General features: G+C 41.5%; 1 protein-coding gene across 1 annotated transcript in view; it reads right to left on the bottom strand.

Annotated features, from left to right (window-relative positions):
- The window catches only part of LOC126412294 (zwei Ig domain protein zig-8-like), an 899,595-nt gene that overhangs the window by 53,821 nt on the left and 831,399 nt on the right, over positions 1 to 14,375 (bottom strand). The window contains exon 5 of the mRNA XM_050081809.1: positions 8,142 to 8,310. Coding sequence (XP_049937766.1) covers positions 8,142 to 8,310 — 169 coding nt within the window. The remainder of the gene's footprint in view (positions 1 to 8,141; positions 8,311 to 14,375) is intronic.

Raw genomic sequence — 14,375 nt, 5'->3', positions numbered from 1 at the left:
GAAGGCTTCTATCAAGGGGAAGATTTGTCTGATGTAATTCAAGAAGAAACAGGTGTCGATACAGAAGAGACAGGCGATGCAATATTAGAATCAGAATTTAAAAGAGCTTTGGATGACTTAATATCAAATAAGGCAGAAGGGATAGATAAAATACTAGCAGAATTTGTAAAATCATTGAGAGAAACGGCAAAAAAAAAGACTATTCATGTTGTTCTGTAGAATGTATATAATGTTTGACAAGTGCGAGAATTATCCCATAATCAGCTTAATAGCTGATGCGTCCAAGTCGCTGACAAAAATGATATGCAAAATAATTGAAAAGTAAATTGAGGATGTGTTACATGACGATAAGTTCGGCTTTAGGAAAAGTAAAGGCACAAGAGAGGCAGTTCTGACGTTGCAGTTGATATTGGAAGCAGGACTAAAGAAAAGTTAAGGCACGTTCATAGGATTTGTTGACCTGCAAAAAGCGTTAGACAACGTAAAATGATTCAGGATGTTCGTAATTCTGACGAAAACAGGGCTGACGTACAAGGAGAGACGAGGAATTTTCAACACGTTCAACAGCCGGGAGTGAATAATAGGAGTGGAAGTCCAAGAACGTAGCGCTCGATTTAAAAGGAGTGTAAGAGAGGTATGAAGCCTTTCGCCCATACCGTTAATCTATACGTCGAAGAAGCAATGATAGAAATAAAAGAAAGGTTCAAGAGCGAAGTTAAAATTCAAGGTGAAAGAATATCAGTGATAAAGTTCGCTGATGACATTGCTATCCTCAGTGAAAGTGGAGAACAGTCTGCTGCATGGAGTGAATAATCTAATGAGTAGAGAATACGGATTGAGAGTAAATCTAAGAATTACGGAAGTCAGCAGCAAGATAACCAATGACAGACGGAGCAAGGACGACATCGCAAGCAGCCTACACCTGTCAAAAAGGGCACTCCTTTCCAAGAGAATTCTACTAGTATCAAACATAGGGTTTAATTTGATGAAGAAATTTCTGAGAACATACGTTTGGAGCACAACACTGTATGGTAGTAACAAATTGATTTGGGGAAAAGTGGAAAAGAAGAGAATCGAAGCATTTGAGATGTGGTGCTGCAGAAGAATTTTGAAAATTAGGTGGAACGAGGAGGTTCCGCGCCGAATCGGAGACAAGAGGAATATATGGAAAATACTGACAAGAATAAGGCACAAGATAATAAGATTTCTGTTAAGATGGCAGTCAATAATTTCCCTGGTATTAGAGGGAGCCTTATAGAATAAGAGCTATAGATCAAGACAGTGATTGGGATACATCCAGCAAATAAATGAGCATGTAGGTTGGAAGTACTTCTCTGAGATGGAGAGCTTGGTACAGGCGAGCAGTTCATGGTGGATCGCATCACAGCAGTCATAAGACGAATGACTGAAAATTAAAGAAAAGCAAACAAACGCACATTGATGTGTTTGTAGTCTTTTCTCTGCGTCGAGCAGTTTCCCCATAAACACGTCACAAAATATGCAACCCGATGATTTCTGCACAGTCGTAACTCCACCACTCAGTGGACTACGTCTTTCACCATAGAATACGTCTTTGCGTCCATTGTCCATACTTCAATACCTCGTGTGGTGCTCAGGGGGAAATAAGCATTAATGGATTGCTCTTGCCATACGTTCTCGAAGGCACTAACCGACCTAAAAACATACGACTTATAATAACTGTAATTGTTAATCTGCAAATGATGTAAATATTGATGAAACATTGTACAGCACACCGTCCTCAGTCACCAATAGAATTAACTGTAGTTGTACCCGTTACACCCTCAATATAAAAGAAGTTAAAAAGTTTGTAGGACATGAAATCGGTAGTGTGTTTAACAAAAAGGCCCCGTAGAAAAAACTGCTATAAATATAATTAGTTATTCTGTGGTATCGATAGCTACGATGCCACGGCGTAGGTGCAAGTCCGTAGGTTGGCACTACGACACCGACACAGACGACAGCGCCCTCTAGCCGGCGCTGTGCAGCTCTACGAGCGCCGCTCCATATTCTGCCCATTTGATTCCGAGTAGACTACCAAACAACGTTGTTTCTATTTCATAGTGGGGAAGCCACTACAGATTTTGCTTTTGCAGCTTCTAGCTGCTGTTAGACCTGATGGATGAACGGCTTCGCACTTACGTGCTCATCTGTACGCAAAGTTAAGTAAAAGAGTTATAACCTAATTGCAGTACCAAGTGTTCTACCTCATCTGCTCCTCCTAGCTTCCGACATTCGGCCTACCCTTCAGTTTTCAGGAGCAGACCCACGCGCCGCCTTCCAGGCGGGATACAAAATATTCAGATATAAGCTCTTGTGGCATTGTGGTTTTAACACACCCTTTCGCATTCTTCAGGCCTTTTTCAGAATGAAACACCATCTTCTGTGAACACACCCGACTGCCCTTGGAATTGGTCTCATGCTCAAGACAGTCGCTCCTATAAAGTGCGTAAGTTGTCAATGGGTGTGGCTTAAGGTCAGATGAAGGGAGAGGTCAGGCTCCTGGAACTCCCCGAACAGGCCGTTGCTCACTGCCCGTTTGTGTTAAATACCGTCGTGCAAGGAGTAGAAAATTGTGTGGTGCCCTCGTAGAGCGTGGAACACAGAAGATTACTATAGCTGCCTTTTCCCGCTTTTAACAAGACTATGTCTCGCTGTTTACGTTATTAACTCCCCCCCCCCCCCCCACCCCCACGATCTCAGTCATATTTTGAAACGTTCCTTGTCGCCTGTTGTCTCGGATCTCCCGTAGTCTCTGGCGATCCCCTCGTGACAATGGCCAGAACTCACGCCCTCTTAATGCTACTCGCTGTGCGAGACAAATCAGGCAGCATGTTGCTCCGTAGACTTCCTCGGCAATGTTTGTGACAGACCTTATTTGTGTGCCCCGCTACACGTATGATATCATGGTATATAACAGCCGCCAGCTTCGCTCTGACCCGAGAGACAAGGTTAAATGGTCATTTCTTCTACGCTGTCTAGTCACATTAATGCGACTGTCAAAACCCAGAATAACTACATTTAGCACTGGAGATCGCTGCGAGACGAGCAGACAAAAGCCAGCGACGTTCTGGAAGGTATGGACAGGCATGTGGAGCCATGCAGCCCGACCTACGTGGCTGTTTCAAATGGCTCTGTGCGCCCGTAGCGGCCGCGAAGTTCGAGACTGAAGCGCCTAGAACCGCTCGGCCACACTGAATCTAAGCTGGGCTTAAATCCGGGGAGCCTGGTGGCCAGGGCAGTACGGTACTCATCCTGGAGCTCTTGCAACCACGCATGTACACTGCGAGCTGTGTGACACGTTGCATTCCACTTCTAGTATATACCATATCGCCGAGAAAAAAAATAGGCGTTTAAGAGTGGATATGGTCCCAAAGGATGCATGTGTACTTGTGGTTATCCATTGTGCCTTCCAGACTGACGAGATATCTCTCGGAACGCCACGAAAAAATGCTCTAGACCATAACGCTACCTCCTCCAACCTGGATCCTTCCGACGGGTGTTGGAGGGCCATGCGCACCAGCGGCCAATTGTCTGACTGAGCATACAACGTGATTCATCATGAAAGACCACCTTTCGCCACTCAGTGGAAGACCACTTGCTGTTTCGGCTTGAAAATTCCAGCGTTAATCGTAAATGAACAGCAGTTCCTCTTGCGGAGGCCAATATGCAGAGATGTTCGCTGAACGGTATTTGAGAAGACGCTGTTGGTAGCCCCTTGGGGTTCTTCTGGCTGGTGAGGTGCTCCACGTCTATTCACATGTACACATCTGCGCAGCTGTCGTTCACCCCTATCATCAATGGCTCGTGATGCGTCACAGCTGACTTGGCTCCGATTTTGGATGGCAGCATTTTGTCAGGCATGGTACTCATTAACCATGGCATTACGTGAACATTTTACGGAACTTAGCCCTTTTGGAAATGCTTCCACTTGGCCTGAAAGTCAATGATCATGCCCTTTTGGACTTCAGGTAATTAGATCCTTTTCCGTACTGCGGCAACAACTATACTGTTTCCTACGTCCCACCAACACGCTTTATATACCCTCCTATATCGTGCAAAGGGGGCGACCAAAACGTTTCCGTTGGAAGGACGTAAAGTCCACCTGGTTGAAGATACCCATATGGTAAAACACCGTGCTCTGTTGCGTGAAAGTCCTTAACTGCCTACTACACATCCTCGTCTGACGTGAATCGTCGACCCTTCAAGTACATTTTTGAAGGGAATGAAGCCCTGATAATATCGTGGGAAGTGATGAGGAGTACAGGGCGGTTATTCGAGAGTCTCCTGCTTGTTCGTAATGAGTGGGGCTAGTCTCATGGACCGAGGGTGTCTTGTGTCGAATCGGAAGCACTACGGAATGTGATACACAACGGTAGTTTTCAGCAAACATGGTCCCCCATATGCACATTCCTTATTCTCTGATGGATGTCTATCGCTGTATTGTCCTGTTTCGACGCATTTAGTAATGCTTTCGCCACAGTTCACGTTTCCGCACTTAGCGTGGGTACATCGGAAAGAGACGAATGCCACACTTTGGTAACAAGTACAGTTAGTGTTGCAAACCTCTTAAACAACTACTTCATTTCCGTTACTGACAGCTTGTGGTTATCAGGTCGGTTAACAGTGCAGTGGAGTATCTGAGACCAGTCTTTAAAAATAACTTCAGTAAAATGGAAAAGACACTTATATCTCCCAAGGAAGTAGCATCCATCATAAAATCCTTAAAATCTATGTATCACAGTGGGTATGATAACATATCAACAAAGTTATCAAAGAGTGCTCATGTGAGTAATGTCTTAAGTTATTTGTATAATCAATCTCTTATAAGTGGAATATTTCCACACTGGCTAAAATATGCTGAAGTTAAGCCTCTTTACAAGAAGGGGGATAAAGAGATGCCACCAAACTATCGCCCAATTTCACTTTTGCCAGCTTTCTCAAAAATACTTGAAAAGGTTTTGTTCAAGCGCCTCCTTTAGCATATGACTGCAAATGATATAATGTTCAAGTCACAGTTTGGATTTCTGAAGGGCTCTGATATAGTGTAAGCTATTTACACTTACAGTGAGAATGTACTTAATTAATTAGATAATAAATTACAGGCTACTGGCATTTTCTGTGACCTGTCAACTGTGTAAACCACAACACTCTCGTAAGTAAATTAGAGTATTATGGTGTCATCGGCAATGCTGCGGCAATACTTTGCTTACTTTCATTCTGTTATTTCGTATGGGATCATATTCTGGGGCAACTCATCATACCGAACGAAAGTTTTTAGGGTGCAAAAGCGTGTGATAAGAATCTTTTGTGATGTAAATGCAAGAACATCTTGTAGAAACCTGTTCAAGGAACTTTGTATTCTAACCACTGCTTCTCAGTATATTTATTCATTAATGAAATTTGTTGCAAGTAATACATCTCTATTTCCAACCAATAGCTCAGTACACAGTATCAATACTAGGAATAATATGAATCTACATAAATGCTTAAATTCATTTACCTTGGTTCAAAAATGGGTCCAATATTCAGGAACACACATTTTTAATAAATTGCCAGCAACCATTAAAAACTTGGTTTCAGATAAAGCACGGTTTGAACATAGTCTGAAAGACTTTTTTATGGGCAACTTCTTCTACTCCATTGATGAATATCTTAACAGTGACTGTTAAGTCAACTTAAGTAAAACTATGTGTTACATTTCAGTTGTGGCAACACATAGTCACTACAGTCAAGATTATGTATTTTGCGTGTGATACATTTATTAAAAGTGAATAACAGTGTTTCATTCTGACAGTGTGTTAATTCTGTAAATATTTGCTTACCCGTTTACCGTAGTGAATTTGCTTATTTTCGACTATCTCCTGACAAATGATCAAGGTAGTAAGTATTACACTTAACTGTTTTTGTTTTTATGTCATACTTTCTGACACGTTCCATACCCACGAGAATCATCTCAGTTTTGGGTCTATGGAACGAAAACTGAATCTAATCTAATCTAACACTAATCCCTTTCATACATGTGGGTGCTTATACAACCGCATCGGAGCAGTGCCTTCGGCGGAAATTTATTCACCCTTACGATCAGCCTGGTCCGTTATTATCATCACATAGTTAGAAGCGTTAGAAGAAGTCCGACTCATCGTCTGCAAACCGACCAGAAATCACTTTTCTCTCGTAAACGAAAGCTTCGTAGTCGACCAGAATAATGGACAGTACTGTCACGCATTGACAACCAGGAAATGATATGTTACAGTTTTTGCTGATAATGTTACAATCTCCAAACGGTATGAATAGACCGGGTTTAGTAGATGACACTTGTAGGTACTATGTCTCACAATAGCACCACAGTGTATTATGTACAGAGACACATATAACCTACAAGAAATGAGGAATGAACGACAATGGGAAGACAGCTTGCATCAGTGAGAACTGAAAGTTTTCGAAACAATTAAAATCGCCCATATCTCAAAAATAATTTTTTCTCAAGATTTTTATATAATACGTATCTGAGTCTTTGTCTCATTTTGAACACTACTTCCAGTAAGGATAAGTGACACAATATTTAATTAGTGACATTTTCTGCTTGTCATTGTAACCATTAATTTACCGAAATGATGTGGAATGAGTCAGTGTACAGCATATATATACATGATAAGCTTTAACACTAGTTAACATCTTATTTTTAGTCCTACTCGTGCAACTACACTTACATTTTTTTAACTAGCTTCCAGTTTTTAAGTAGAAATTCGTTAATGGAAGGGAAGGTGTTGTCCAGGAGATATAATTGTAAATTAGTTTTAAAACTTGCTTCGCTACCTGTCAGACATTTTATATTATTGGGAAAATGATCAAAGACATTTCTTCCTACATACTGAACTCTTCTCTGAACCACAGGCAGCTTTAACAATGTGTAACAAAGGCCATTTTCCCCTTCTAGTGTTGTAGGTATGTACATCACCGTCCTTCTTAATTGTGATGGATTATTACGACGAATTTCATTAGCGAATACATGTATTGTGATTGTGCAGTTCAATGTCTAGCTCCTTGAAAAGGAAACTTGGTGTCGTCCACGAGTGAACAAAGCATATTATTGTTACGGCTCGTTTTTGTGCAATAATTACTTTCTAAGTGATGCGTTAGCCTAGAAAATTATTCCTTAGGACATTAAGTTTGGAAATACGTTAAATATATCGGGAGGTTGATACGTTTGTTTGCAAGATTAGGAATTGACCGAAAAAGAAAAGTAGTTGCACTTAATTGCTTGAGATGCTTCTTCGAGTACAATTTTTCATAAATATGTAAACGAAAAATTTGGAGCACTCTATCCTATTTACTGACCCCTGCTCATTGCTTCATCAGCTGTAGGTATGACGGCATTTGTTGTGCAACACTGAATGTAGCGTGTTTTTTCTGAATTTTGGGTGAGACCATTTAGAGAACCAGTTAATGAATCTTTGGATAATATCATTTACCAACTGTTCTTTTGGTTTCTCTTTAATGGGATTTATTACAACACTAGTATCCTCAGCAAAAGTACCAATTTTGTTTGTTGAACTTTAAGTGGAAGGTCAATCAAAATTATAAGGAATAGGAGTGGACTCAAAATTGAACCCTATGGGGCTCCCGTTGTGACCTTTCTTTCTTCTCGTATTAAAATTTTCTTCCTACTGCCATTGGCTAAATTACTGAACACAAGCTTTTGCATTATGTTAGTCAATTATGATTCAAAGAAGCTGAGTGTAAAGCCATCAATTCCATGAAAACTTAGTTTTTATGACAATTATCATCTACAAAATCAAATGCCCCAGGAATACCGTAAAGATACGAACTGACGATATATTAAGCTTTGTACTATTTAATGAGTGAATTTGTAAATAGCATTCTCTTAAACATCGTTTATATAAATTTTCAGTAATGTATTTACACATCTGTAGTGGTACTTCCTGTATACTATGGCTGACATATTGAAAGATGTCGTGTATGATGCATTAGCCCAAAGTGGCACCAAGTAGACACACTAAGTTGTTAAGTCAGAGTAGATCTCGTTTCCCTCCTTTTTAATGTTTACAATAGTGGTGAACAGCGTGCGCACTGAGACACTCGGCGAGACATTGACGTACCATGCAGCACGTGCACGTTGACCTGGCGCGGCTGCGCGTTGGAAGGGTTGCACTGGTAGCGGCCCGAGTCTGAGGGCCGGGCCTGCTTGATGAGCAGGAAGCTGGTCGTGGTGGGGCCCTTCTCCGTGATCACCGACACGCCGCCCCGCGGGCTGTCGTAGCTGATGATCTGCAACAGCGGAACAGGCCGTGCAACCACCGGCAGCCACGCACAATTCAGACGCGTCGCGTCAAACGGGGAACACTCGCGTTAGTGACAAACACTTTGAATCTAAATTCATTCACGCTGTACGAAATTTGTTAAATTCATCCACAGTATGAACAAAATTTATAAATTAATTTACCAGCTTCAGTCACTTTTTACCAATATTTACCGAAGCAGGGCGTTTCGGCAACATGCTGCTATCATCATGTACAAGGTATGTCAGTGACGTAAATATACCCAAATCTGTGGTCATTGACGGTTTCAGTGTCTGTATTTATACAGTGCATCTTCACAATATAATGTCCTACAGACATGTATGCATGTCTGAAGGAACAGACACTGCCACTGACGACTGTAGCAGTAGAAAACATTACGAAATAGATTCGGATACTGCTTCTATTCATTGACGTCAGCTGTTTGTGACAAATGAAAAGCAGTGCTGGACTGGGAAGCGTGCTGGGATAGCCGAAGTGATTGATACGATAAGCAGGAAATTCGGGTTCGGTTCCCAGTCCGGTTCAAGTTTCATGTTTCGCAGACAACTGACGTCAGTGTATAGTCACAATATCCAAATCTGTTTCGTAACCCACATTTCTCAATTCCGAAAAAAACTGATGTATTTTTGTGTGGACCGTAAGCGAATTCTATGTTTAAATCATTTCAGTGATAGCTTTATTTACTTTTCGGCTGGTTATGTCCTTGTCTGAATTACTAGATAATCCACTATACAGGGTGGTCCATTGATTGTGACCGGGCCAAATATCTCACGAAGTAAGCGTTAAACAAAATAACTACAAACAACGAAACTTGTCTAGTTTGAAGGGGAAAAGAAGATGGCGATATGGTTGGTCCGTTATATGGTACTGCCATAGGGGAAACGGATACCAATTGCCTTTTCTAAATAGGAACGGCCGGCCGGTGTGCCCGTGCGGTTCTAGCCGCTTCAGTCTGGAACCGCGTGACCACTACGGTCGCAGGTTCGAATCCTGCCTCGGGCATGGATGTGTGTGATGTCCTTAGGTTAGTTAGGTTTAATTCGTTCTATGTTCTAGGTGCCTGATGACCTCAGAAGTCGCATAGTGCTCAGAGCCATTTTTAAATAGGAACCCCCATTTTTTATTACATATTCGTGTAGTACGTAAAGAAATATGAATAGTTTAGTTGGACCACCTTTTTCGCTTTGTGATAGATAGCGCTGTAATAGTCACAAACATAGGGCTCACAATTTTAGACGAACAGTTGGTAACAGGAAGGTTTTTTAAACTAAAATACAGAACGTAGGTACGTTTTAACATTTTATTTCGGTTGTTCCAATGTGGTTCATGTACCTTTGTGAACTTATCATTTCTGATAACGCATGCTGTTACAGCATGATTACCTGTAAATACCACATTAACGCAATAAATGCTCAAAATGATGTCCATCAACCTCAATGCATTTGGCAATACGTATAATGACATTCCTCTCAACAGCGAGTAGTTCGCCTTCAGTAATGTTCGCATATGCATTGAAAATGCGCTGACACATGTTGTCGGGCGTTGTCGGTAGATCACAATAGTAAATATCTTTCAGCTTTCCTACAGAAAGAAATCCGGGGACGTCAGATCCGGTGAACGTGCGGGCCATGGTATGGTGCTTGGACGACCAATCCACCTGTCATGAAATGTGCTATTTAATACCGCTTTAAACGCACGCGAGCTATGTGCCGAACATCCTTCATGTTGGAAGTACATCGCCATTCTGTCATGCAGTGAAACATCTTGTAGTAACATAGGTAGAACATTACGTAGGAAATGAGCATACATAGCACCATTTACATTGCCATCGATAAAATGGGGGCCAATTATCCTTCTTCCCATAATGCCGCACCATACATTACCCGCCAAGGTCGCTGATGTTCCACTTATCGCAGCCATCGTGAATTTTCCTTTGCCCAATAGTGCATATTATGCCGGTTTACGTTACCGCTGTTGGTGAATGACGCTTCGTCACTAAATAGAACGCGTGCAAAAAATCTGTCATCGTCGCGTAATTTCTCTTGTGCCCAGTGGCAGAACTGTACACGACGTTCAAAGTCGTCGCCATGCAATTCCTCGTGCATAGAAATATGGTACGGGTGCAATCGATGTTGATGTAGCATTCTCAACACCGACGTTTTTGAGATTCCCGATTCTCGCGCAATTTGTCTGCTACTGATGTGCGGATTAGCCACGTCAGGAGCTAAAACACCTACTTGGGCATCATCATTTGTTGCAGGTCGTGGTTGATGTTTCACATGTGGCCGAATACTTCCGGTTTCCTTAAATAAAGTAAGTATCCCACGACTTCCCGGGTTCGATTCCCGGCGGGGTCAGGGATTTTCTCTGCCTCGTGATGGCTGGGTGTTGTGTGCTGTCCTTAGGTTAGTTAGGTTTAAGTAGTTCTAATTTCTAGGGGACTGATGACCGCAGATGTTAAGTCCCATAGTGCTGAGAGCCATTTGAGCCATATCCCACGAACGGTCCGGACACTTGGATGATGTCATCCAGGATACCGGGCAGCATACATAGCACATGCCCGTTGGGCTGTTTGATCACAATAGCCATACATCAACACGATATCGACCTTTTTCGCAGTTGGTAAACGGTCCATTTTAAGACGGGTAATGTATCACGAAGCAAATACAGTCCGCACTGGCAGAATGTTACGTGATACCACGTACTTATACGCTTGTGACTATTACAGCGCCATCTATCACAAAGCGAAGAAAGGGCTCCAACTAAAACATTCATATTTCTTTACTTACTACACGAATATGTAATAAAATGGGGGTTCCTGTTTAAACAAACACAGTTGATAACCGTTTGACCTATGGCAGCGCCCATCTAGCAGGCCAACCAAAGCACCATTTGGTTTCCCCCTTAATGCTAGTCGAATTTCGTTCTTTGTAGTTTATTCGTTTGATGCTTATTTCGTGAGATATTTGGCCCGGTCACTGTCAGTGGAACACCCTCTATAGTATGTGCCATCTTATAATTATGCTATTAAAACAGGTTCTGATTTATGTGATACCTTAGCAACTGAAATAGATGATATCAAAGTAGTTAAGAATCTTGCGCATGTAAACAATTGTATGTGAAAATGTGAAGTTATGGTGTTGAGTTTATTCTTGTGCTGTATGTGCCAAACAAGGTCATATTAAAAGTAAAGTAAGGAATTACGGACATAACAGATTCTTTTAAATATAAAGCTTACTTAAAGATAACACTAAAGTATATGTATCAATCTTTGTGGATCGTAACAAATTTCGGTACAGAACCTCACTAGCACACCCAGAAAACATCAATCGCACTCTAAACGAATCTAAAAAACTTTAAGGCTGCGATCAAATCCTGAAGACTATATGATGTCAACCGGCTGCCGTGTGATCCTCTGCCATGTGGCCATATGCCCATTTGGCATGGACGGGCATGGGGTGTGCACATTGATCTCCCGGCTTCAGTCGACTTTTCAGACTTTAGAGCTGTTACATCTCAAATAGCCACTCGGTTGGTATCACGAGTCCCACCAAGGTCACTGGCAGTAACGGGAGCTGAACCCGGGTCATTCGCTTGAGAGTCAGACTCGCTGAACCATTCGGCTGTAATTAAAAGTAATGTACATATAACTGCAAATCACTTGATGTCAGCAGAATGTTGTCGAGAGATCTCATGCCCACAGACATTGGTAAAAAGTATATGAAACAGATAAATTACTTTATACACTTTTTGAAGAACGACATCATTAACCATAAAAAGCTGCTGCAGGAGTACGTGTTCTTTATTCTTGAGATTAGCTTCGATCAAAAGGTCATTTTCAGGTGACGAACGTTGTATTTACAGGAAACGCTTCCACTGAAGATTGATATGTTTCCGTCGTAGTGTAACCAACAGTAAACATTGCGGCAACAGAGCTATCGAACGAGGCTAAGCATTTTGCTCTTCTTCTTCTTCCTCAAATGAAATTTATTGCTAATTACATACAGTCGTAATCAGATGCATGCGTAGCTGAAAATATCTTCAAATCATATGAAAAAGGTAGAGAATGTGATGTGTTTGGCCTTATCGGCGTGAGTAATATGCTTCTCTTCAAGTGTTCAGTCAGGATGTGCCAGAATTTGTGTTCTCCATAAAGTGTGCAAATTTAGACTATCATTCACAGCCTCTAACTGAGCCGGCCGGAGTGGCCGAGCGGTTCTATGCGCTACAGTCTGGAACCGCGCGACCGCTACGGTTGCAGGTTCGAATCCTGCCTCGGGCATGGATGTGTGTGATGTCCTTAGGTTAGTTAGGTTTAATTAGTTCTAAGTTCTAAGGGACTGGTGACCTCAGATGTTAAGTCCCATAGTGCTCAGGGCCAACTGATATTGTAAATAGTAAGTAGCGCGCTGCTTTACGTATCGATACTCTGAACGCAGTGCTTGATCGCTTGCGGACGCACCCTTGCGTCGATTAACTGTCGTGACAGAGAGAAGTTTGGCGCCAGCACGGCCCATTAAACATGCGGAATGGTGTGCTAAAAGAGAGTATTTATTGCTCTGCGTAACAGATGTACGGAGAAGGTTCAAATGGTTCAAATGTATCTGAGCACTATGGGAATTAATATCTGAGGTCATCAGTCCCCTAGAACTTATAACTACTTAAACCTAACTAAGCTAAGGACATCACACACATCCATGCCCGAGGCAGGATTCGAACCTGTGACCGTAACAGTCGCGTGGTTCTGGACTGAAGCGCCTAGAACCGCTCGGTCACCGCGGCCGGCTGCGGAGAAGGGATAAGTGTCAAATTTTGAGAGTAACACATATGGAGACTGCTTCGTGTAAGAGTGAACAACACCGTATAATTATTACGAGAGTTTTGATGAACAGCCATAGAATTAAAAGTATGGCTATTGTAAAGATACAGCTATTCTGAAAGATAGATGTACACGCTTATCTCCTCTGACGCCGAATGTGTCTGAGAGGCTCTGTGCAACTGAACGTTCACCAGCACGCGATAAAAGATTTCTCTAGACAGGAAAATTTTGGCTGAGATGGAATTAACAGTACATATCTTTTCATTGCAGAGTACAGCATATTTTAGAAAGTGAACAGAATAGTTCTAATTTAGGTCCGTAGTACCAGAATATAAGCAGTATTATCCAAGAAATGCCACCGTTTTTTACGAGGAAAGGTTTCCCTTCCGTGTTAATTGCTGCTACATTTGGGAATGAATTCCAGTGCAGTTATTAGTAATGGCATTGTAAGGACGAGTACGCAGCCAGTGGATTAATCATAGGTAGGTGAACATAGGCAAGGGGAGTTTTCCATTGTACCCGTGTGTTGGGTTCATCTGAGATATTTCCTGAACAGTTTAAAATATCTTAATTCTGTTCTGAGTCAAATGAATTTATAAACAAAACTAAATAACGAATAATATCATTTCATAGCTATATTAATTATGGCGACATCGGAAACTTCGCTTTTCAGCTGGAACTATGGTTGCTAGCATCGTAGTTATATATAAAAAAAAATTAATTCAACGGCATGCCACTCTTAGGAACAGGATAAGTAGTTTCCTACAAATTACAATATTTATAAACTTACTCTATACCCATCTGAAAAAGCAGAATTGGTAGCTATATTTCGGCAATTAAAGCTATAAAAAGAGTATACGTCGTTTAGTGAAGACTTCCACACAATTAATATCGGTGAATACAGAACTGCGATATCTAAAATGTTTCCGGAAATATATGCGATAAGCTGCTTAGCTACATAAGCTTGTATATTAAGCTGCTTTGTCCACCGCGCTGTTTGCAAAATGAAAAGTTACAATTCGCAGTGTTCTACTTAAAAATTAATAGCTCAGGAAAGTTGACAGGTGAAATAATCATTTAAACACAACAGGAGCAACGGTGCTTGCATTACTACTAAAAAACTAATTCCTACGTACCATTGCTTATTAATTTTCACTTACGTTGTGACAAGTCTTATTAAGATAGATCAACAAACTGGAAGTGAACGAGAAACT

The sequence above is a fragment of the Schistocerca serialis genome, chromosome 7 (genome assembly GCF_023864345.2).
Source record: "Schistocerca serialis cubense isolate TAMUIC-IGC-003099 chromosome 7, iqSchSeri2.2, whole genome shotgun sequence".
Classification (NCBI taxonomy): domain Eukaryota; kingdom Metazoa; phylum Arthropoda; class Insecta; order Orthoptera; family Acrididae; genus Schistocerca; species Schistocerca serialis.
This window is presented reverse-complemented; position numbering and strand designations above follow the sequence as displayed.